General features: G+C 42.1%; 1 protein-coding gene across 12 annotated transcripts in view; it reads left to right on the top strand.

Annotated features, from left to right (window-relative positions):
• The window catches only part of cdh4 (cadherin 4, type 1, R-cadherin (retinal)), a 141,299-nt gene that overhangs the window by 95,980 nt on the left and 19,383 nt on the right, over positions 1 to 25,936 (top strand). For 9 of the 12 annotated variants that reach the window (XM_085924541.1, XM_085924550.1, XM_085924547.1 and 6 more), the window contains 5 exons: positions 10,946 to 11,172; positions 14,136 to 14,318; positions 14,521 to 14,553; positions 22,298 to 22,453; positions 25,239 to 25,383. In XM_085924541.1, coding sequence (XP_085780667.1) covers positions 10,946 to 11,172; positions 14,136 to 14,318; positions 14,521 to 14,553; positions 22,298 to 22,453; positions 25,239 to 25,383 — 744 coding nt within the window. The remainder of the gene's footprint in view (positions 1 to 10,945; positions 11,173 to 14,135; positions 14,319 to 14,520; positions 14,554 to 22,297; positions 22,454 to 25,238; positions 25,384 to 25,936) is intronic. The other 3 variants (XM_085924545.1, XM_085924542.1, XM_085924546.1) reach the window with 1 other exon arrangement.

Genomic DNA, 25,936 nt, shown 5'->3' with positions numbered 1-25,936 from the left:
AGTCAAGCTGTAGAATGTTTTATAATGACAACTCATCAACATCATACAGCTTGCATGGCAAATTACTAGCAAACGACTTACATCTCTGTTCATGTCCTTAACAAAACTTCCCTGTCCCCGAGCACTGTGTTAGTTGTAAAGAGGTTAACACTAAAAACATAGAGGACTACATTCGTGTCACTCGCTACATCCACGCGCACTTTTACTTGGTAGAACAGAATGACCTCGTTCTGCCAAAAGCCTTCCGTGTTCCCCGCTGCATGCGCTCAGCGGTATACACGCTTTCTCTCCCACACTGGGCTACGTGGAGTTCAAACTTTCAGCAAGCACACTCCCTCTGCGGTCCTGTTAAGTGATTAGTGCACACAGTTCATACATTAACACTGCCTGGAAGTTTCATTCCACCTATAGAGCTCTGATGAGCAAGCAATTCGCTGCGGAGAGCAGCGCTGTCCCTCATAAATTAAAATGGAGTATTTTCAGGACACCTGCTGTAAGTGGTCTGACAGCTGGTAGCACTGGAAAGTGTTTGACAAAGCATATTAGGAGTGTCAGGAAAAGTTTAGCAAGAAGGGAAGATTCACCATTGCAACTCAAAAACTGCATTAGTCTCACAGTGGCATGGTAGCAAAAATGAAAAACAAACATTGTGTGACCGGAGAGTGTCTGAGAGCGGGTTCGGGCAGCGTCATATATTGAGACAAATCTCACAGTGTCCGCTTCTCGCTGACTCGGCAATAACTGAGAGTGAAGCAATCAATACAAAGACACCATGAAATTACATAAATATCACAAAGGAACAACCAGTAGTGCCCAACACGAAGATGGAGGTCAAAAATCATAAACCCGAATACTATGTATACATTCATTATTATTACGATATAATTTCCTTTCTCAAATGTAAACAACCTTCAATGAATTATCTAAAAAAAATGGACGGTTTAGAACAGTCTCTGCAATCCAGTTTGGAAAAATATACCCTGATTTGGTGACCATTGTGGATACTTAACTTTTACACAGAGCTCTGGTGCCGCAAAACGACATACTACTGTCAGAAAATTTGATACGTGATGATACCGGAGCTGGCGCTGTCGTATAAAATACTTGTTGAACAGTGACAATTGCTTCCAAGATAACAGAAAAAAATAGTTCCTTTTTTTTTTTGCTACATATCAGTTTATTGCATGAAAAGGTGAGCTTTGTTTCCCAAAAATTGGCCCATTTTGTGGCGTAGCCATTCTATCATCCAGAGAGGATTTTTTTCAGTCACTCTCCAAGTGCACATTTTATGATGAACAGGACTCATTTCTTCACCCCTTTGCCTCGCTATGTGGTCTATTTTTATCTCCTCAAAAGCTCCTCGGCACGCTTGCTAATGTTCATGCTTTTCCCCTTTCTTTTCTTTCTCCTCTCGACCGTTTGATCGTCTTTTTGTATCTCTTATTTGATCGTCTATGTCTTTTGATGGATTCCATTCTGCAGGCAGAACCCATGTCTTGCCTTAAAAAATGTCACTGTCATCTCAGGCAAGAAGCGTTTGTCACAAAATGATGTACTGGTGGTGGCTCAAAATGTTCCATGCTCTTTATTTTCAATTATAAATATTGAATATAACATGTGCGTGTTATCAAGTTGGATATCACTGCATGTTCTTTATTTAACTGGATGAAACAACAACTATTATGTTTTGCTAGTTCACATTTGCCAGAACTGCTCCTCCTACATGATTCACTCTAAATTGGGGGTACTCAAACATGCTGGGGTGCGGTGCATTTCAGACCTGGTGGGAATTTGACTGCCCTAATGATCCACCTCTAAAACCTCTTCACAATTTTACAAAAATAAAATATAACAATGAAAGAACATTATAGATGGAGAAACCATTCTAATTTTGTTTTACTCCTTTTTTCTCTGGCTTAATTGGATTTCTGTCCGAAGGTTTTTACTTCAGTATAGACTACATCACTTCTTTCCAACATGCTCGTGTTGAGCTAGCTTCAAGAGAACAGCAGGCTCGATACGACAGCTAGTCCAGACATTATCTGTCTCGATCTTTTTCTGCCCAAACTTCCGCTCTCATGTGATAGTAGAAAGATGAATATTTAATGAGCACATATAGCCATCGGAGCAGAGAGAGCAGCAGAGCAGCTCAAGTAAATTTCTATATTCCTGGATGGCTGTTCTCTGCTCTGTTCCGATCATATCTTCATTATCTTCCCGTTCTTCATTTTATTTTTATCTATGAATAACCACAAATGCGCAACGACAAATAGGCAAACGATGTTCTGGCATTTACATAAAAAACACAGAACACAAAAGACATTTCTTTTGTTGAGATGAACTCATTGTTCCCATTTTCTCTCAATGCCTGGCTTGAATCAGGTGCAAATGGAGCAAGTTTGAAGGGCTGACACAATGAGTCGGATGAATGTGAAAGGAGGGCAGTAAAAGTTTTCCTACAGTCTAACAAAGCTTTGTTGCACACGTGTTTCCGCTTGCCATGTTTGACTTAGGTTGCCTTATGAGCCTGTATCGACATTGATGAGGGCGGGACCTCTGTCGTGTTGACAGATGGCCCCCGCAGTCACAAAACGCTCTTGTCAGCTCCCGGCTCGGTATCAGGATGGCCGCTGCCGTCTGAGCCCTTGCAACTGATACTTGGAACAATACAGGCTGGACGATTATGGAAATAATAGTAATCATGGTTATTTAGACTGGAATACAAATCACGATTAATAAAACGATTATTCATTGACTTCAGACCTTCCGCCCATTCCTCCCTTGCACATCGAACATTCATTTCTCAAACTCTCTATTTTCTTAAAGCAGTCCCAGCACAATCACACGACGCTAAATGCTTGTTACGCAATCAATATGGAGCGTTCAGACTATTTTAACAATATTGGAACTTGCAAACTCACCACACCGGTTCTGCACATTAATCGGTTTTCTTCAATCATAACGTTTGAAAGAAGCCCAAAATCGAAGGTATCATTACATTTTGATAAATGCTGAGCCCAAAGTCACGCTAATACACAATACTTGTTTCAAATATTTTTTTTTTTTGGTGTGTAGGCCCAGTGGGATCGGGTCTGCTTTCTGTTACCCGGTGCTGTAAACCTCATTCTGTCGCCCCCATTTTTCTTCTGCCTCGCTGCTATGCTGTCACTCCATCATGTCTACCTTTCTGTCTGTTGCCCACTCTCCTCCTCTCCATCTTCTAGCCTGCCGTCTCCCTCACAGTCACACTGTAGTTAAGAGAGAACATGAGAGATGAGCAAACACGCCGCCTGTCACCGGTCTCATTTTCAAGGCTGCACTTGTTCAGCTTTGTCCCCAATCTCCAACCTCTCCCCATCCACAATCTCCTCCATTCTGCTCCTTCCTTCTCCTGCTCCAGATTAAGCATCGGAAAGCATTGTGTCCTTTATTCACTCAAATCTAAGAATAATTGCCACTTTTCTGTCTTTTTTTTGTCTGATGTGCTGCTGTAAAAATTAACAACTCTGCTGGCAGAGATGGAATCACAGCAATAGCCAAGGAAATAAAATCGTCACCTTTTGTGTCATGACAGCCGTCGTGACATTTCCAGGCTTGGATAAACTCATTTAAAACACACAATGTCCTCGGAGCGCAGTGCAGAAAAATGCCATCTTAGTCCATTATTTGATGTGTTTAGAAACTTTTATGAGCTTTTCTTCAATCAGGTCTGATCTAATTTGGGCATCTTTACAATAAGACTACTAGAAAATACAAGAAATATCGATTAGGATTGTTTTTTTGTTTTTTTTTCATTTTGGACACAATTTTAAGCTGTGTGGTAAGTTAGGGTAACTGACATTTTCTTGCTCCACTATGTTGGGCTTTTCCCCCTTGAGTTTCCAAGCAATTGTGAGCTGAACAGTGCTGACAAAGCCAAACGGCTCTTGCTCTTCAGGCTCAGGAATGGCTGGATCAATGCTGTGCCGCCGCCGTGGCCCCGAGCGGGTAAGGCTAGTGTCATCCTTCATCCCACTGGATGTCCTCGTCTGCCTCTCTCAGCAAGGCTGAGATTTATGCACAGCAGACAGCTCAAGTCAAAGCATATGTTGTGGGTTTTGCAAGCTAGCGTATGACGCAATTAGCGCCATTGGCTCACGGCTAAGACCGACTAAGCGTCACAAACGTCCGCAGTTTGCACACTTACAAACTGTTGCTGGCACCAGTCGGAGGCCCAGCTGTGAGTTGGCAGCAAAATAGAAGCGCAGTTCATTTGCCGTTGTAACTACAAATCTCGCTCTCTGTGTTCAAACATAGTCCCGTCTGCAGACTTTACTGATTCCCACATTCAACAATCGCCTCAATGCCTCTTTGTACCTTAATACGGAAATAGAGTGCAAACACAGCAACAAATGAGGACGAGTCAGAGCAAGGGCATGCAAGTGCCGGTATCAGTTGATCTGTTGATTGTTACTAATGATAAGAACACAATCACATTAATCTCGCCTTTTCCTATTACACTTTTTTTCTGCTGGAGTTGGAGCAGAGATAACCATTAAAACACACATTCGTCGTGTCACTTAATGAAGAGTACTGAACCAAGACACTGTTAGTGATAGTTGATCAGAACACAAACAACGTTTATCTTAGTCATAATGTGCAGACAATTGTTTCTCCATATAAAATCCTGTGAAACTGTTTTCTTAATTTGAGAGCAAATTTTATTCTCCATCTGGTCTAATTCAATAAATGTTGCCATTGCCCCAAAGTCCCTTTGTTTGTCATGATGACATTCTGCACGATGAACATAATTGTCAGAATGGATCCAGCATATTTGTAAGGACTGTGCTAATTCTTGTCCATAATTTTAAATCACAAAAGCAAATTGTTGCACCACCACTGACCCGAATGAATGTTGTGCTTCAAAGTAAGAAAAAAAATCATCACGCTGGACCTTATACATTCAGTTGGGCCATTAATTTATATCTTCATTGCTGGTGTGATAACATGTAATTGATCCTCACCTTTTAACTGAAAGGCCATGTTTCCTGATCAATTAATGACTTCTGGTCTATTTTTTTTCTATCAAGGTCATGAGTGATACATTATCAGTTAATGAGAAATGGGCAAACGTCTGCTTTGAAAGATGGAGGCAGGAGGTAAACACATACAAAGCGTACCTAGACACACACATGATAGGAGACACTCATTTAACCTTTCTAGAGTTTTTTTTTTTCCTGGTCCACGGTGAGTTGTCCAGTAATGATAAGAATAATGGTTTAGCTGCATGGCCCATTGGAGACCAGCTGCCCATTCCCGCTCATAGTTGAGCAAAAAGCTGCTCGCCCCTCTCCCTATTGTGTCTCCATCGATAGCAGACAATGAGGTTTAGCCCTGCCCTCTTATGGGATTGCTGCATGGCGGCTTGAAGGATCACAAGAGATGGATGGCGTTGATAACTGTCAAAAGGTAACTCTAGGAAATATACGAAATGGAAAAAGGGCAAGAGCTGGACATTGGTGTACCGTTCATCTAACAATTCCAATCATTCTCATTGAATGGAATCATAAAACATCAGAAACACTTTAATCCTGTTCATCACAGAGTTTTATCAATATTTTTGGCCACACTTGAGGCAGTACATTGTTGCACCATGGGCCACATAAAGCATTTTATTTTTCATGGAAATGTTGGATGCAAATGTAGTCATGTCTTAAGTGATTATTTTGGGGTGGTGACCTCAAAGCAAATATCCTTTAAAAAGAATTGAGATTTGTCGCTTAAGAGCAGATTCCACTCGGTAAGGCCGAGGTTGTTTTCACACTGAAGCGTGACTAATCTCAAAGAGGACCGTGATTAATGAGATTATATGTGATCATTTCTGTTCATACAAGCTAGCACCAACATCTCAGTTGAAACTCGGTGGAATGGATTTGTTCAAAATTGAAGTCAGATTTTTTAGCATCCTTAACTGGCTACGTAGAAATGCCTCTGTTTCTTCCTGTGTGAACTACAGAGTGGAAAGGCAAAGATGAATGATGACTGAAAGCATTGGGGGGTGGTCATCTATCAGTCTGTGTACCTGAACCTTATAATGGCCTTGATCTCTTCTCAAGGATAAACAGATTAGTTGTGTCCCTCGTCTCGGTAGCCAGAAGACTAACTATAACTTTCCCCAGGGGGGTTTGAGGAGACACTGTATTAGCCAGGAATGGGGGGGGGGGCACAACAAATGGGATCTATCTTCAATCTAATCACTGACGTTTGAAGTCATGATCTGTGTCGGAGAGGTAAACAAGGTAAGATGGATGTTTCATATTGTGTTTAGACTGACAACATGTCATCATTGCCTCATTGCTCAAGCTGCTCTAATCTATTAATGCAAACAGATTCTTCAGTGAGTTACGTAAATACTTAATTATGTTTATCTCTTGGTTATTAAATTATTTTTTAGAATGTGCTAATTTAGGTGCAGCTCTCTTAAATGTATCCCTCATCCTTCAGCACCCCCAATTCCAGGCATAAGCTATTTCTGCTGATTTCTCTGTGGATTTTTGTAATGCTAATTAGAGCAATTGTTGGGAATCAAGGCAGGATGTTGAACACGGTAACTAAACAACCACCAGGGAAGATTTCAATCGCAGTTATTCTAATAAAACGGAAGTGAAGAAGATGATGAGGAAGCTGGTGTAGACGCAAGCAAAATTTACTACATAGGAAGGGTGACGGAAAGTGCCAGAAAGTGACCTTGTCTATGAAGACGACTTCTCATTTAGGATGACCTCCATAGTATGAAATACTTCTGCACTCAACACGTGACCCACAATGTGCAAGTCGCCCAAAACATGTCTCTCATTCTAATGGAAGGCACTCATGTCAGCTATTATAAAGTTAAAACGTTATCTAAAACGAAAAGGTTTTGCTCCTCACATTAAACCATTTTCTTTAGTGTGGTGTGAGACCTCCAAAAAAAAAAAGTACTTACATGAGGATAATGAGTTTTCATCACAGTAATTATATGCCTGAGTGAGAGGTACTGATATGACCCACAAGGCCCTTTTGTTCCTTGATACCAGCCCAAAGTTGGTAGGGCCCAAACGGTGTCCCACCACCTCGCCTCGAGCTGTGTAAAATCATTACATTGTACAAGGAGATAACAGGCATTGCGTAGACAGTCATTGCCTTCAGGCTGTTTCCCGACTTCACCTCTTTAAAAAAGATGTTGCTGCGATAAGCATGGCTCCTTCTCGCCATGTGCTAAATGGAATGCTAAGCCTGTAGGGCAGCGTCCGTCTAAAAGTGCCATCCAGTCAGAACGAACAAACAAAAAGAAGGGAAAAAAAAAAGTGTTTGGTGTAGTCCGTTGTATTTCAAAGGAATGTTTCTCATTACCATCCGACATGGGGCTAGTGGATCAATTGAGGACGTTTTCAGGCTTTGTCTGCTGCCTTGATGCACATTTCGGATTGATCGGAAGCCAGGTTTTACGTCCCTGACGTGGGTAGCTGCTGATGTGACAGCCAGCCAAAAAATTGGCACAAAAATGACATTTCAAGCAGTGTGTGTGCTCATTAGCGTTCACAAGAGTGTGAACCCATTGAGGCACTGAATATTTTGGTTGTGAATTATAACAATACAGTATTTATAGCAGAGATATGTACAAGCAGTTATATTTTGTTCCAATACAAACCTATAAAAAAAGCACACAACAATATGACCAATAAAGTAAAAAAAAAGTCAAAAGTCACAAGTCATAGTAATAAGAACAATTATTATTATTATCATTGTTGTGTGTGAGGTGTCTCGCATGTGAAAAATGATTGTGTACTGCGCAAGACAAGGAGAAACCGTATCAATCACAGAGGCCTGCAACTCCAATCTGCAAGCCAACCATTTAATTGCATCCGCTCTGCTTTTCTCCCACTCTGCCACTTTATCTGCCCGTTTTTTCATTCCTCAAGCCTCCTCATCAATGCACACGAGAGGCGGCTAAAGCAGAGATAAACAGCAGGGCCAAATCCTCTAATAATCTACTCAAAGTGGCCGATAGAGTTCCATTCCCACCGCGGCGACCTAGCCTAAATTTCTATCTGAGTAAAGTCACAACTGAAATAAATACTGAGATGAAAAACACTTCTCATATTATAGAAAAGAAAATCCGATTCCAAGCGTGTTGCGCACGAGGCCCACGCCACATCATCGGGTTTCACGCGGTATGAAGATCTTAGTAGCCTGACAGGCTTGTAGGCACCTACGCCTTCACTCCTGATGGCAGGAGCGTCTTCTTTTACAAATGTTCTACCTGCAGAAGGAGGGAGGTGATGGATGGAAAACAAAGGAGGCACTGAGCGGATGCCTCGTGTGTGTGTGGGCCGATGTTGGCCACAGAAATACGACGTGTGAGCTGTCAATGTCACAAAGGTGTTTGTAATTGTACCGTGGCTAATAAGCAGTTGAAAACGAGAAGTATATGGCTGACATATGTATGCACATGTATACTTACATATTACAGACATAGAATACACCCATATTCATCAAAGCGAGTGCCAGAACCACCCACGCAAGATTAGATTACAAGATTAATCAGAATTCAGAGTTGAGAGGAGCAGAAAAGTCCTTTGAGCTCGGCTTCTTGAGGTATTTCTGTTGCAACCAGTTGTTTTGTTATTGTCATCTTTTCCAGCGCTAGTGAGTTCAGTCTGCAGTTGCACGAATTTAGTGGAAGGAACACAAGGTGAAGATGGACTGCAATGGTGAAAAGTCACTGCAGATGATCTGCAAGTAGGGAGATGGAGACAAAGTCCAAAAGCATGACTTGATGTAGTCATAGTTGGCGTTTGGTCGGCATGCTGTTGCGCAGCATCTCCTCAGTTTAAACCCCCTCCCACGTTTTTTTTTTTTTTCCACTCGCTGGCCACCAATTTTTCTCTGCTGTGTCCAAAGCTGAGTAACCAAGCGGAATGACAACACCCCCAGCAGCCTGTCAGCTAATGTCGTAGATGGTAGGACACTAAGAAAAACACAAACATGTTTACAAAATTACTCATAATGATATGCAACCTCCTAATCCACAGATACCATTTTATAATGGAAAAAAAACAAGTTACAGTGCTGCTTATGTTTCATAAAATAAATACACACCAGTGATTTGTAACTTGGAGCCTTTGACACTGTTAGTGAAGAATTAAAACTAAAAATAAAAGCTCTGCATTGGCTCCAACTTCTTCAACTCAACGTACTCTGAACTAACTCCTACGCGAACAGCCACGCACCCACACAGGAACAGGGACACACACACGTATAAGTGGCACATGTCACGGATCCAGCTGCACCACGAGAGACCCAGCGGAGTGACAACAATTAGCCCGCTCAGTTCAAGCAAATTGAAGCCATTTACATAATGCATGCCTGCCATCACAATTTATCTGTGGCCAATTTGAAGCAAGTGTTTGTTATCTCATCACAACCTGTTGTTAAATCACCTTTGGCTTTTGTGCACGGCATAAAGCCAAGTGATAATCTTGCACAAAGCTTTTTGCTCCCATGCGGCCATTGTTCAATAGGCTGTCTTGCTTTAATACAAATATGCCAACAAAGGCAGATGCACACATTGTCGATCCTGTGTTTACCTCTGTTTCAATTACTCAGCTGGCGAACACAAGCGGCGCCATTTGCTGGATGCTAAGCCGAAGATTCTGCTTCATTAACTTGTTCTTTGGAAGCTACTTTTGACGGGATGCTGAGCTATAAATTAAATAGATGGCTTGATAAAAAAAAATGGATGTGTATAATTCTTCAGACTGGATTTTTGAAAAATCACTCTGCCATTGCTCATAACAGTAGCTCGATTGCCAGGGTGATTTATGAAATCATTTTGTCTTTTTATCAACGGCCAGAGTTTGAGATATGATCATAGCGCACGCGTTTCAACTTGCTGTTTGTGCGTGTCGTAACGAGGCAGACGTGCCGAAAAGCAGACATTGTTTATGCTTGGCACTAGTGGCGTTGCGCCATGCTGAGAATGGCGGGATGATAATGATGATCCATTGAGCATTGATAAAAATTGGCACTTGGATGAAACTGTTGTGTTTTCCTGATGCTGTCAGTTTGTTCTGTATTTGGGGTTTTCTAATGACACATTAATATCGGCTGTCGCGTGGATATCAGCACAGAAGTACCCATCATCTCTTCTGTGTGTTTGCAATATTTACCAAACATTTACTCATGCGGACAGAATGGCGAGTGATGTAATCGATCAGCTCCATCTCTTCGTCTTCGAGAAGATTTCTTTTGGACATTTCTTTGCTTGAAGTGTTTGGGGAAGGCTTCGTTCTTTTCCAGCTTGACTGCACCCCGGTCCATAAAGGCATGCTTAGATGAGCTCGGTGTGAATGAACTTGCACAGAGGTGGAAGGCTCCAGGGAAGAAAATGTAATTATTAAACCAGACCGCTTTTGCATTCTTAATCGAACATTGGGAATCCCTGACAAAGTCCACGTGCGGCGGAATGCCGATACAAAGCAAAAACATCATCCTCCCCATGTGCCGCCAACAAACATGACACCATTCCCGTACGTGCTTGCTAGCCATGCCTCAGCTCCGTTCAGCCCAGTCAGCCTAATATCCTTTGGAGCTACTCCTCATGGTTTCCCAGGAGAAGCTGAGAGAAATTCTGTTTTGACATTGCTATCTGTCTAGTTTGGGAAAGAAGAATGATACAAAAGAGAATTAGGCTCCCCTGTGTATCTGGTTCAGAAAAAGATAAGCAGTTCATTTTGCCAGAGATGTCAAAGTGAGGAATCACAAGTGACAGCAAAAGGGATGAGATATTTCAAGATACGTTTTGATGGCTGCAGGTTAATCTTCAAATGTGTCAAGGATTTGCCAAACCCTCATGAAGTAAATCTCACTTTGATGTTCTCTCATTCTGTAACCTCTTTTTCCTCTGTGTGTTGTTTTCCTGCAGTGAAGTTTGAAGACTGCCAACACAGCAGAGAGGTGGGCTTTGTTAGCAGCGACCCCAACTTCAGCGTGAGGCCCGACGGGGCCGTGTATGTCGAACAGGCGTTTGCCAACCTCTCGGAACCCGTGCAATTCATGGTGACTGCTCGAGAGCTGTTTGACCCGCACATCTGGGAGACCACTGTTAAACTAGCACCCGCTGGACATCCGCACCCGTTACCCCTGACCAAGGTACCTTGAGACTTGTTTGCTTGCTTTACAGACAAGAAACCACATTTGCTACCCATACACCATAATTTAAAGAACACATTGACGAGAGAGTTTTGACTCACAAAGATGTTGGATGTGAATGTAGCGTTTGCTTTTCTAGGCGAACAAACTTCTGATGTTGTTATTGGAAACAACATTGTGCCTGCAGGTAAGATAAATTACAGGATTTGCTCTAAAAATCTGATTTTTTTTTATGTCTAAAAAACATTGCTATTTTTGCTACTACATGGAAACATCACAGGATAGCAACTCAAAGAACGGCTAAAAGCTGACAGGCTAGCGAGTTCATTTTGTTAAGTGCAGCGAGACATGATGCCAATTACATGCTAGATTTATCTCCCGTCAGAGCCTTCTTGTGTTGCTATCCTGAGAGCGCATTCATTTGCTTTTAATAACACTTGCTCACCTGTGTTATTCAAAGAAAATAACTCACCTGCAATGTTCATTTTCTCGTGCTTAATGCAGCATTTTTTGGCCTTTGAGCCTTTCTGCTGTGTTTATGCACCAACGCTATCACACAGCACACAGGTAGGGCCTCTCATTGAGTGCTCTCCAACCCGCACTGATTTCATGGCACGGTGGCTCGCTTTCTCCACTAGCTTAGGGCTTATTAGTTATGCACCAGTGGATATGAAATCCACTGGTTCCCGGAACAGGTTTTAGTGCTTATTTGATTTGCATTTATACCACACTCGGTTCAAGATAGTCTCACCTGTTCAAGTTAGATTACAAATAGAGCTGGCAGGTGGGAGATGCATTGGAACCTTTGGTTCATAGGTCACAAAAAAAAAAAGGCTGCAATGCTAAATTGTTGCACTTCTGATCCATGTATTTTAATGTCTGATATTGAGGCCAGAAAACTCAATTTTGTGTCATTTTTAAAAATACAACGACAGAATTAAACATTCCTTTTCTTCACTCGTTACTTTTATACGCACATCTTTTGGAGATCATGTTCTGACTGAATACTGTGATCTCTTCATCTTCACCAAGGGAATCTACAATGCTAAAGACTAAAATGCATGAATATAAAAAGAACTAGGTGAAATCTTGCATGTTCGCAGAATGAGCAATGAGCTCATTGTCCTCCTTGTTTGTCAGAGTGAAAACTTCCAGATGTCAGCTCCACAGCTTGGGGGAGATTCAGGCCTGTAGAATGTCCCGCACAATGCGCAGCATACCCGGGAGCAGAGAGCTGCCAGCTGGCCCCGTTCGCCTCTGGCTTTTTCAAACCCCTTCGTACACAAGGGTCACACTAACTGGCTCTGTGGCGTGTGCGCACAAGCACGCACACACTCAAATGTGTATGCATATCAATATGGCCACACTCAATGTTGTGTACAAGTGGACATAAACACTTGCTGACATAATTATGGATGCATGCACTTGACTGGAGACTCAGTCGCTGTCCGTTCTGAAACAACATACAAGCATTTTGTCCGAGCAAGCCCGAATGTCCACCGCACTTGATGAAATCTCACAGGAGGAGTGAACAGTCTAAGATCTGCTTCGCATCTACATGCAGAGGGAAAATCATAAATGAACAGGAGCTAATCACATTTTTCAGTTCCTTTTCACTGACCACATCCGAGCCGGATTACTTCCAGATTTGGTGCTGCTTTGCTATTGCAGGACCTGGTTGATTTACTGTGATTTATGGAGCCATGCCAGAACATTCAGAGAGAGAATGACCATCAATTTGTGATTATGTTTACCTTTATTCTTCTTGAGATGAGAATCAGCAAAATTTATGGAACATTCATAAGACTGTGGATTATTTTCTCGCTTAATGACCAATGGGTTTTGAGTATGTTTGTGTTGGAAGAATAGTCCCTATTTGGTTCAAAACAGAGGGAGACTAAGTCAATCCGGATAATTTTTCATTAGATAGGAGACGCCAGAGAGAGCACCTGAGCAAAACATGTACATTGACTGGAAGTGTTAGCAGGTGTGTACATGTGTGTGCGACTTGTGCTGTGTTAGCTGCGTCCTTTTGGGATTATCTGAAGGATTTCTCCTGTGCGTCAGGTTACAACCTCGCTGCCAGATTAGGTGTGCACAAGCGTGTGTTCTGAAAGACCTTCAATAGGATTAGGTGGATTACAGCAATGCAACCCTTTTACAAGGAGAAACACCAAAGATGACAATTAAAAAAACATGTTCCCATCTTTCTAAACCTTATTTCAACAGATGAGAACACAATATTTTGCAACACTAAGCAGACTGAAAAATGGAGAGGGGTGGGGATGGGAAGTGTCTCTGCTCAATAGGTCTTATTCATTTTACCAGATCCATATTATCAGACACACACTCTATGCTCTTTTGCTAGCAGTGTTGCTATCTATGGTCAGCGTTAGCTACGTTGACATTTTTTTACTGGGTTAAAACAAGCCAACTCGAAGCATTGTTCATTTTTTTCTAAAGTCTGCCTTGAAAATGAACTTTTAATCACATCTGACAGTCGTCCTCCAAGATTCACATAATGAATCAAGTAGATCTGAATCAATCAGAGGATGGGGAAAATGCTGACAGACACCAGAGTTCAATATCCATTTTATCTGATGATACTCTGACAGGAAAGTGTCATATTGTTTACTGGGTTTCGCAGTGACAAAGACATGGGCGGATAATGTTGTCTGTCTGAGAAATCTTTAGGTGCAAAGGAATACGGAAAAAGCACAAAGAGGCTGCTTTGAGGCCATTGCCAGGAGCCTCATAAAAATATGGTGGACTCATTTATAAAAATGCCTTGTTCCCCTTACAAATACTAAGTATTGTCGGTTGCTTGATATTACTGTTTTTGCTGCATTTTTTCTCCACTGAGTAAATAATTAAATATCATTCCTAAGATTTTCTTGGAAAAAAAAAATCACACCCATTTAAATAAAAAAAAATGTCTCCTGTCTCCATTTTTTGCTCTCCAGGTTAGTATTGAAGAAATGCTATCAAGAGTCTTGGATTCCCAACCCCGAGTCATCAAATTTACCCGAAAACATCAGAGAAGCTCCTACGGCAATGGACTCAGGCGACAGAAGAGAGATTGGGTCATCCCGCCCATTAACGTACCTGAGAATTCCCGAGGACCCTTTCCTCATATGCTTGTCAGGGTGAGTGTGATAGCATCTTACAGCCGAGGTTCAAATTCAATTAGAAATAACTTCCAGGACACAAATCCGAACCAATATCACACCAGACCGACCTCATGATGTCTTTAAATGTAATTCCGCGCAATGTCAAGACGATGAAATCGTTGCGCTCACCTCAGATTTTTTTTTGCCAGAAAATATTTAATGGTATTCCCGTTTCCAGATAATGAGACAAGAACAGACGACGTACAAAAAGGTAAGACATGCTTAGTCTCCAAGGAATAGATCAATGGTCTACTCAAAAGCTTGATCCCTCTGCACCTTAAATCAAGGGAGTTGTTTTTACATCTCAGAGCATTGCCATTAATTCTTTTAGTTATCGGAACACCCAGGAAGCCCAAATTTACTCGATTTTTTTTTTTCCAAGTCTGTTTTTTGACCTTATTTTGCACACAGCATTTTATCAAACCAGTCCAGCAGTGTGAATGTGATTGTGTATATTTTGGAGAGGCGCAATTTTGGTGAGAGATGACTTTTGTTTGTAACCTGGTTGTGATTGTCACCAGCCGTTGACAATGTTCGAATAAGAAAAGTTTCCGCGGAAGGCATACTGCTGCCGCTTTAAACTCGCCTTACTGGCCGCCTCTTATCAGTCACCCACACAGACATGCGGCTTTTCTGCCGGCATTTCGAACTCATACACACACACACGTATATATCCACACAAAGTCCCTTACGCCCATTTGTACAGCAAGGCTTACATCGGCGCATTACAGAAATCGCCTTTCCCAAGTGTGTTGGCACGAGGGCAGATTTTCCACTAAAGCTCAACAACACTCACTCGAACAAAACACACACAACAAGATGGAGTGGAACCAGAATGTGCTGCCCTCACAGGGAAACGGGAACTCCTTAATTCCCTTTTTCATCTTGAGGACTAAAATGTTGATGTTGAATTAATCCCCACTTGCTTCCTTTTTGGGATTCTAGTTTTACTCTCGTCCATCGACTGGAAGAGCAACTGGACGAATATGGAATAAAAATTTAGCATGATAGAATTGATTTTTCTGTCAGGTGAGAGTTTTTTTAGCCTAAAGATCTTTTTTGGGGACTCGGGAGGGTTCCACAATATTTTTAATAGCAAAGCTGAGTGCACGTAATCGTCCCTATGATTGACTGTGATCTAACCAGGGTGTAGCTACTCTTCTCTTGATGTCATCTGGGAGAGACTCAAGTTCATAGAATCGTGCACAGGATAATTGGTATAGATGATCTATGGCGAGACAGCGAGATGGATGATTTTAATGGAGAGAGGCAACATGGGAGAAACATTACACTTTGAATTGAATCCCCAGTGCTGTAGCTCCCAGTAACAAATTAAATCTCTGTGTAAGGTCAATCTTCAACTCTCTCTGCAACTCAACATCCACAGGAAAGCACAGCGGAAATTTCTCTCTCTGATATTGCTAAGAGCAACCCTAATTTTTTTTTTTGTGTGTGTATGCCACATTGCTTGCGTTAGGGAAACAATTTCTTCATTAAAACATCAATTTTGCCCATTTTTAATGGATTTATTAACTAACGTGTACATGTCAGGCCATTTGAGGTGTTATTATTACGTGTCATGAATTGTTTTTGTAAAATCGCTTAAATTCAGCCTCAAATTTGTTTCTTTTGTCATACGTTGAAACATATAAATCATGGCATCCATCCCTGAGTCAAAAGTGCAGTGTCGCTCTCCATTTGTGACTGACATCCAGTGTCACTTCAGTTTTCATGTTCAGGATGAAAGTTTGTTGACATTTTCTTTCAAGGTTGGAATCAGGACGAGGCCCAATTTCCATTTCCTCTCGACTCGGTCGTCCTAGAATCTGTGCCATTCATGCTGACTCATCCAGATTAACAAGGTTTCCAGGAATAGTTGCTCTGATTTTGCTCCTCTGTTTCATGATGAGGACACGCTGCCTCATCCATTTTCTCCACAATGAATTTAAATAATTCACCTGTTACTTAGATGTAAAGTAGTGCAAAGAATAGAGGCATTTGTTTCTCAAATATACGCTCAGATAAATGTTTAATGGGAGGCACTAGATTCACAGACTTGCTGTGTTTGGAAAAGGTACAAAGTAATGGTTGCTATGGTAATGGGGACTTGAGCGAAAACAGTTTTTTTTTTGTTCTTGTCGGACTAAATGTAGCTGTCAGTTGAGAGGACCTGCGAGGCTTCTCTTTGTCTTGAAATACAGACTCTGATGTACTTATCGCAGAGGTCTTACATAAACAATTGCTAACAAGTTTTGTGGAGAGAAACAGCACATCATATGAAACCGCAAATGAACTCATTTTCATTGCTTTCATATGCGATAATGAGCAATTCTCCCCAGGATCATCGACAGACATGGTGTGATGTGAAACTCAAATACACACAAATGCTGAGTCTGAGGAAGCGCAGCCCTATTGGCTCCTTTAATTTGTTTTGTTTGTAGTGACAGAATTGCACGAATACTCCCGAATGATCAATTAGCATCGACAAACCCAAACACAATATGGCATTTGTTAGTAAAAGGACCTCTGTAGATATTTCAATAAGAATCTGCTATTCTGGGTCAACTGTTAATTGACCAGATCAATTTTGTCTAGCCCTGTGGTACTCAATAGGCGGTCCACGGGCCGCATCTGGCACGCTGGCTGCCTATTTGTGGTCCACATCCTGTTCCCCCTCAAGAAATATGAAGTACATGTTTGCATTCACCTGTTTACATTATGTCTACAATTTTCATAAAACGATCCAGTCATTCAATTAGGAATTTCAAAAACATGTGCTAACTATGATGAATATGCTTTTAGGTCTGTAGAATTGAAATGCGCAATGTGTTTTCTGAATTGAAACAAGAACAAAGATGTGAGAATAGACCATTTGTATGCTCTTTGGTGGATGTCTCCACAAGGGATTGTGTGTGTCATTCACACTATTCCCTCTTGGACAATTAGAAGGTGACAGTCCCATTAGAGCCGGCTGGCCCAGTAGTACAAAGGCCATGCGCTGCTGTGGCCAAGCGCGAAGCTCAGCCTCTCACTAAATAACTGTCAACCACTCTGACCCCACTGGCGGCTCTCTCTGAACCTCTGCGGCTCCCCTCTGGACTCTCATTGGCAGCTCCAGTCACTCCCCAATCCAAACATGGCCCTCCTTTCAAGCCGGGCCTTCAACTGATTGGTTGGACCCAGCGTGCCTTGGGCATGCCAGAAGTGCTGCAGGTAGCCGCTGATTGGCCGAGTTCTCGAGGCCCGCTGCCTCTTATTAGAAGCACACGGCAGAACGAAAGACCTGAAAACCTACAGTTGTTTACGTTTTGTTCCCGTTTTGTGTTTCCATGGCTTGAATAGTACAATACAACCTGAGACTTTACAGCCAGTTTTGTAAGTAAGACAAGACTGTGGACCTCTGCATCCTTCATTTCCATCTCAGACATGTGATGTCTCTGCCGGTCTTTATAAAGGAACTTAATAGATCTATTTTCTTCATTCTTTACCCATGCTGTGATTTGGGGGAATTAATGCCATTGTTAATGCAGAGAGACCGCTGGTACATTTCAACAGGATTCCGTCTTCCTGCGGAGCTCCTCTAAATTGCCTGGCTAATGCCATAATTGGGTTTGTTCGTCACTTCTTAACTCCCATTAATATTTGTTCTCCCTGTAATTGCTTTTTTTTTTTTAAGTCCGGTCCTACATTTCATTCCGCCGTCTGGTTAACGGTCTGAGGTGGAGGCAGTGACGCGCATGCATGAGCACAAGGGCATGCTTGAGAAAGCATCTCATCTATTTTTTAAAGCTACAAAATGTAAAAATCGGGAAACTGTTTTGTCCGCTGAGTAACTCATCAAAAATCAGACAATGATGCTGATTAAATTCTCATTGAAGGAGTGTGAAAAGAGCAAATGGCTTTTAAGTTCAAATTTAAGAGAATGTCAGCTATTAGTTGACATATTTCACCAAAACAATATCTGAATTTCACTTTGTGACCATTTTATTTTGCCTTGATATCTTCCCGATCTTAAATTCTGATTGTTCAACATCTAGACGGGAAAAATATGTTTTAAAACTACACTGAGTGACTAATCAGAGCAAGTAGTGATTTCAACCAATGATATAGTAAATTGGCAACCCAAAGATATCTCAACAAACGAGTCAAAAACACATTATATCTCAAAGCCGCTTAGAGCTTTATTCATTTTCTCTTTTGTTCCCGATCCCTAACGTCGTGCTCTTTATGAGTATCTGGAAACACTGCGCAATGTTGGCTGTCAACGGATCATTTGAGAGGTATTAAAGCAGAGCTCTTTGCCACTCTTCTCTCACAAACCTCCTGTGTGACTATTTTTAAAGCAAGCCCTTTAATAACGCAGCTAAACACCTCTCCCGACTCTTTATAGTCAGTGGAATGTATGTACGGTTGTCACCGTATTTGGCAGCAAATTAAGTCTTAAGGCCGTCCCTCTCTTTTGTCAACCAACCTTTTTATTTCATCAACTGCTTGACCGTTTTCGCTTATGGAATATTGTTCTGAGTGAGTGGTCGGCCTATCAGACTGGAATGCATCTTACCGATCAAAAGTGGAGCGCATCATCTCGGATGAACGGCACAGCAGCAGCGGGCAACCAAGCAATGCAAAGCATAAATTTCAGAGGGAGGGCGTTTAGTGTCGCCATCCGCATTGCGCTCATCGTGGAATACGCAGATGTGACAGCAGGGAGTCATGAGACGCGATCAAACAAGAATTGTCGACGATGTGCTTTATCAGACGAGCACTTGCTTTTGATAATGCCACTTAACACAGCAATTCACTGTGATCCTAACGTGAACAGATTTATTTATTTATTTTTTTATTTTATATTTATTCATTTTTATATTTATGTATTTATTTGTTCATTTATTTTTCTTTGTTTGTTTGTTTGTTTGTTTGTTTGTTTGTTTGTTTGTTTGTTTGTTTGTTTGTTTGTTTGTTTGTTTGTTTGTTTGTTTGTTTGTTTTTCCGATCTGAATCAGATTTTTTAATCTGCTCGCGCAACTCCTTTCTTTTACACTCACTGGACTAGTTGGATCCAGATACCAATGAGTATGGAGTCAGTCTTGCAATTTCAACCTAAATGGTTCAGCAGTAATTCGAGAGTATGCCTAATTTAAATGCAAAACAAACAATCGTCACAAAGGTTGCTGTCAAGTACTGCTGCGGTCGCTGGAGCTGTATTTTGCGTTCTCTTTCCATTGTGGCCTTTACTTTTGAAACCTGCAGCATGATGGGAAACTGAATGACTGTGCCCACAAAAGGCTTTGAGATGAAGGGCTGCAACACATGCCTGAGCCATTAAGTGGACATAAGACATAAAATGGCCACCAAAGTGTGTAACCCCACTGTTTCACATTATTATGTTCCATTAGCCCATTACGGATAGTAGACCACCATACGATGTGTACTACATCGAGGTCCCTGCCTGACATTGTCTTTCAATGACCTTATGGTGGGAATATTTTTAGCCTCTGGAAGCTTTATACTATCAAGAAAACAACAGCTCCATGTGTGCTAAACATATGAAAAGCAAAGTTAGTTTGCTGAAATTTGGGTTTTTCTGCCGGGGTCATCGCATAGGGTCAGCTCAATCAAAGTAGATTTGGACAGACGGAACATTCGTGTCACACTAATTAGGCAGCGAGTCACTCCGCTCAATGAATATCCCTGTTTGCACGTCCCGTGTCACCACCAGGAGCTTCACACAACAATGATTTTTCATCTAATCTTCTCTAACTCCACCCAGTTCTCAGTTCCAGTGCCTCTCTTCCTCCCTCCACCCTTTGCCATTTTTCTTCTCACGCTGATAGCTTGTCCCAGAGGATCCCAGTAGTTGTCAGTAATCAAGGAAATCACTCTCAAAGAGCTACAAATAGGTCACTTATCTGATGTCTGGTCTGATCTGAGGAAGACAGACATCAAGTTAAGTCCCTTACATCTGCCTTTCTCTGCTATTTTTAGCCTGATTAGTAGCCAGTCACTCCACTGGGAACTACTACAATAAGAAAGAGAACTCCAGATAGACGATGGCGATAGAGTGAAAGAAAGACAGAGCTCCGGGAGGATGGAAGAAACGAATCTGGGCTTTTGTCATTAGTATTCCTTTCAAATGGTTCAATTGCGGAGTTGTCACTCATGGGATTCCCAGGACTCTGAGAAGTCAGGCTTCTTCATTTATGCCATTTATTCGCATATCGTCTGCTTATTAAGATACAGCAGCGAATGTGACATGCGATCTCAGGTGGCGGTAGTGTGGAATGTTAAGCGGGCTTGGCAGCAGAGGTCACGTTAGGAATATTGCAGCAACATGTCAACTACATAGGGACCGCTTTGCCATTCCGGCAACACACGATGACAAGGAATTGAGAGGATGGGGTGGTGGGCAGGGGGGGATTTTGAATTATTGAACTGAGCTTGTTCCACACTTTGTGAACACATTGTGACTCGTAGCTGCCAAACATTTCACACTAAGCTGCCTCTCGGACTAGTCGTTGGCATTAACATGTTTTTCTAGGAGAAAATGTTCACTTGGAATTCAAAGTGAATAAAATTGTTTTCATTAATGAATCTGACTCTGACAGATAAACAATGGGCAGTGGAAAATGCAAATTGAATCAGTAGAACAAAACCATCCGGAGATTGCTGCGTCTGCTCTGCAACATGACTGATAAATATACGTTGCCGTGCCGACGGGGAAAAAAACTCTAACCTGTGAAAAAGGTTTACAGCAAAGGTGTGCATGCTCTGTGGCTGCAGGAAGACAAGTGTGGAAATTAAAAGAGAGGGTATCATGTTCAAACAGAGAGATGTTTTATGCAGAAGCCGCCGTCAAAGCTGAACGGATGAAGTCATTTCATTTTCATGCATGATCTGCAGACTCACAGAGCGGGGAAATTGCATAGGAGAGGAAGAGAAAGATGATTCAAGCTTTCACTTTTCTCCATTTGAGACGGTGATTATTCCCTCTGAATTGTAACCAAAGTAATGGGTCAGACCCATTTAAACAATCCCCCCTAAAAAAATCAATTATGAGCGTGCTGATGGAAAGTGTGATTGTGAGAGATGCTAGCATGCTTTTGTGCCCCTTGAGCAAGGGAGAAGAAACCCCAAACGTAGCATCATGCAGCGTTGCCTTCAACAGGGTGAAAAGTGGAATGATTCAGGGTCGTGGGTCAAAGGTCGTATCAACCTCAAACTGCAATGTCTTAGGGGCATGAACCGGTAACGAACATTTCCATGTTTCGCTGTCTGTTAGCTTAACTGAATTCAAAAGTTCTAGGCAATTGATCTCATTCTCACCAAAAAATAAATAAATGTAAAAACGCTCTAAGAGTCATAGATTAAAATTGTCATCAACACAAGTCATTTGTGCAGCCCTTTTATTTTTACCGCGTTGACTGATCAATGCACTTCATTCAGTGTCGTAAAAAAGATGCGGAGGTGCGACTGTTCCATCAGTAACTGTAACCAAGCGATCCGATCTGTCACTCTAATGACGGTGACTTTTGGGAAGGTAATGAAAATCAATGCCACAAAAAGAAGTCCTACAAATCCATCCTTTTTTGTCAGCTAGGTGCTGACCAAAAGTATTGATATTTTTATCGTTGGAGCAAAAGCTAAACGCTGAAAGGTGTTGAGAGAAAAACATGTTCCTCTGCATTATGTGTTAATAACACCACAGGTGCACAATGGGATATCACACAAAGATGTTTGTTCTTGGCAATTAGCAGGTGTTATCATCCCAGCGGCAAACTTCCCGTTCTGAAAGGAAGTCACATTTATTTCTCAAGTTTGCAAAGAAAATGTCACATGACCATCTCTGCTTTTGTTCATATCATCTAGTTGACAACAAGACATCGACCCATACTTGGCATATTATATTTGAAACAAAATGCTCTTATTTGATTTTCCCTCTCTGATTCTTTCCTCAGATTCGCTCGGACCAGGACAAAGATGTCGGCATCCGCTATAGCATCACTGGGGCGGGTGCCGATCAACCCCCCAGCGGCATTTACAACATCGACCCCATCAGCGGCAACATGTTTGTCACCCAACCCCTAGACCGTGAAGAGAGAGCCTCCTTCCATGTAAGACAAGAAACAAATCATTTTCTATCTTCGATGCCAGATTGACTTTTCCGCCCAAGCTGGTCCAGTTAGCTCCAATGCAAACGTGGCCGCATGTTTTCTCTTCTATTTGAAAACCACAAAGCAGGACTACAATTGATGTGTTGTGTGTTGGTTTATGGCACTGCTCCTCAAATAGTGGAGCAGGCAATGCAATGTACCCCTGGGAATATGTTAACCAATCCAATGTTATGCAGAGGTTTACTTATTACATTTTTATAGACTATTTATAGCCACTGAGGAGAGTTGGGGTGATGGGGGAAATATTTGCTTTTTCCTGGAAGGGCAGAAGAGAAAATAATTGAGAAGCGCTGGCTTTTGGCATAAGCAGGCGGAGTTTCCTCCACTCACGTATTGTATTCCTCCCGTTCACCGTTATGGCCAGGAGCCCTGCTTAACCAAGCCACCCTGACAAAATGCTGCAAGCACGCTTTGTCATCACATGGACCCACGAGATGGTATAGAATCGAGCGTCCCCTCCGGAAGCCCGTGTAAACTGCTTTCCGCGCGTGTGAATTAAATATGCAGAGCACATGAGAGCTCCTTTAATATCAGGCCATTGGTTAATATACACACATTGCAGCTTTGAGTTGATATCGCCAAAGAGTGTGACACCTCCACTCAAGGTGCCACAAGAGAATCAGACCTGTGCTGGCTGTGCTGCCTGTCAGCGTGATGGATGGCCGCGCTGCTGATAGAACGAATGCAAACGCATGTGCCTGTCTCCGAGGAGAGATGGAATAAAGGGGAGTTGATCACTTCAGCGCCTCTGTCAACACACACACACACACGCACGCCGTATGAACAAACTCAAACCTTCAGAGGAATGTCTTCTTGATTGAATTGTCTTGTACTTTTGAGGATGTTTTCCTTTCCGTTTTAGATGAGTGCCACCTTAACTTATGCGATTTAGATGTGTGAACGAACGCAGATGCGTGTTTGTTGCCCGCACGCGGTTTCAGCCAGTGAATTGGGATCGATAACGCTGCCAGATTATTAGTCCCTCGGAAAGAGTCACACCGTATGAGGGAGCGAGTGTATTAGTTGGAGGACTCTTCTCCTTGAATGGGGCCCCTAATTAGACTTGTGCGGACCCATTGCTGCTTGCGACGTGATGGATGATTTAGGGTTAGAGAATGTTGCAAGCGATCGGCCCAGGAGAAATTTAGCCCATCTCTCATTTTATTCCAACTTGACAGGAAGTTCCAAGCACCACCGAGCTCTTACGGGCCAAACTTAGCTTGTTAGTTGGCCGCCGGCGTGAACAGAAAGATGCCCCCTCTGTTTTTGACAGACTTGCACTAGGGGGAAGTGGAGAGAGTGGATCGGGGTAAGCGTTTAGCTTTGTCAGCCAAAGCTCCTGTGACTCAGCAAAGCAATCGGGCAAATGACATTTAGGTTTTTGCGCTGAGTTGTGTTGTACGAGCACACGAATTTTAGTGGGCCTCAGTCACCCAAGACAAGAGATAAGTTCTACATCCAGACTTTTCAAGTCTAGTATAGTGGACTATGAAAGTCAAAGGTGTTTGTAAACGTGATTGAAATTTGGTTCTCTATTCCTTTAAAACAGTGGTGTCAAACTCATTTGTGTCATAGTTTCGTTGGACGTATAACTGCACAATTAATGACTAACTAGTTTTGAAATCAGAGACTAGTAAAAACTGTTCAAATATTTAAAAAACAAAATTATGTCGCAGGCCGTATCAGGCCCTCGGGCCTTGAGTTTGACATCTATGCTATAAAAGGACAAATGAGCAAACACAAGCTCAGGTGTGCATGCTCCACCAAAACTGGTCCAACAGAATACCAATGTCATTTCACGCATACTTTTGCGAAGCGCATACATTCCTCGAAGCCCACATATCACATTTACATTTTTTTCGACCAGACAGTCGAAACACACATACTGCCCCATCCATCTGCAGAGCATATTTCAAGGAACACACACACACCAAGGACGGAGGCATGCATGCTGCATAACACATATAAATCCACGCGCAACACGGCCTAAGTAAACAAAGTCATAAACGCATGCAAACAAAAATGTGGCTTGGTTATCACACATGCTTGCACACCAGCAATCGCACTTAATGAAGTTGCGCATCTTTCAGCGTCCCATATTCACAGCAGCGAAAGCAAATTGAGCTGTTCTGTTTGTTGTCGTCGTCGCTGTGGCTCAGCCAATGGGAAAATTGCACTTTGAGGGTCATTAAGTGGCTCGGGAAGGCTCTCGTAAATGGCCGTGCCTCTCCCGGGATGTAGCTCCACCTGCATCAGCGCTCTGCTGATAGGTGGGACTGTGCTTTAGTACATTTCGATTGGCAGCCATGTCTGATGCCGCTTTAAATAATCTTCTATGGATGAAGAATTTAAGTTTCTAGTGAATATACAGTATATGTGGGTCACACAGCCAAGATGGTTATATTCAATTCCTGCCAAGTTTTGTTATGGGAGAGAAATGCGGGTGTGAAAGCAGCCTTATAGATTAAGACAACTCAAGTGAGTGGCCATTACCGTTGTCAGATGTGTTTAAGCAAAACGACCACATTCACCAACGCTGCCATCTTCTTACATTTGCTTCCACAAATAAATTCATCTCATAAAACCTTAGCCAATTAAATGAAGCTGTTATTGAACAAGTCAAAGTTGGACTGAGAGCCTCGCTGTCAAGATCTATCCTCGCTGTTCATTCCTTGAGTTGAATCATAACAATGACGTGGTTATTTGCTTGCATGTGCGTTCACAGCTGCGGGCCCACGCGGTGGACATGAACGGCAACCAGGTTGAAAATCCAATCGATTTGTACATCTACGTGATTGACATGAATGACAACAGGCCCGAGTTTAAGAATCAGGTGTACAACGGCTCAGTGGCTGAAGGATCCAAACCAGGTGAGACCAAATATACACTTTAGTCAAAGCAAAGTCAGTATAACTGGAACAGGTTTTCCTATTGTCGGAAGTCCTTAAAAGCATTTGTTTTTGGAGTTTGTTTGCTTCATGAGACACGTCTATAACAGTGTATGTATTATTAGCAAACGTTGTGGACCATAGAGCGAAGTTGCTCTTGCCAGAGTATTAAGAAACAGAGCCGTGGTCAGTTGCAAGCTAAATACGAGAGCGGAATGTTTAAGTAGATTTCTTGTCTCGACTGGACGAACTCTTGTTCTAACAATCAGACCCCGAGGACCCGTGTTTGTTTTCACAGCGTTCAGTTATTGTTCTGTTGCAAAGTTTTATCTCAAGGGGATTTGTAAACAATATAGGAAGGCATGATGTGTGTCCGTGTTGGGAGGGGGTTGTCTCAGTGGAGCGAGGATCCATATACAGAAAACCTAATTAGAGAAAGCAACCAGACATTTCTCTGTCTTTTTGTTATATTTCATCATTGTCATGCTCATTGCTTAGATCAAAATGAGAATGTAAAAGGGCAATTGTGTTGCGT

This window comes from Syngnathus leptorhynchus, chromosome 11, assembly GCF_054491065.1.
Source record: "Syngnathus leptorhynchus isolate UIUO chromosome 11, UIUO_Slep, whole genome shotgun sequence".
Lineage (NCBI taxonomy): Eukaryota > Metazoa > Chordata > Actinopteri > Syngnathiformes > Syngnathidae > Syngnathus > Syngnathus leptorhynchus.
This window is presented reverse-complemented; position numbering and strand designations above follow the sequence as displayed.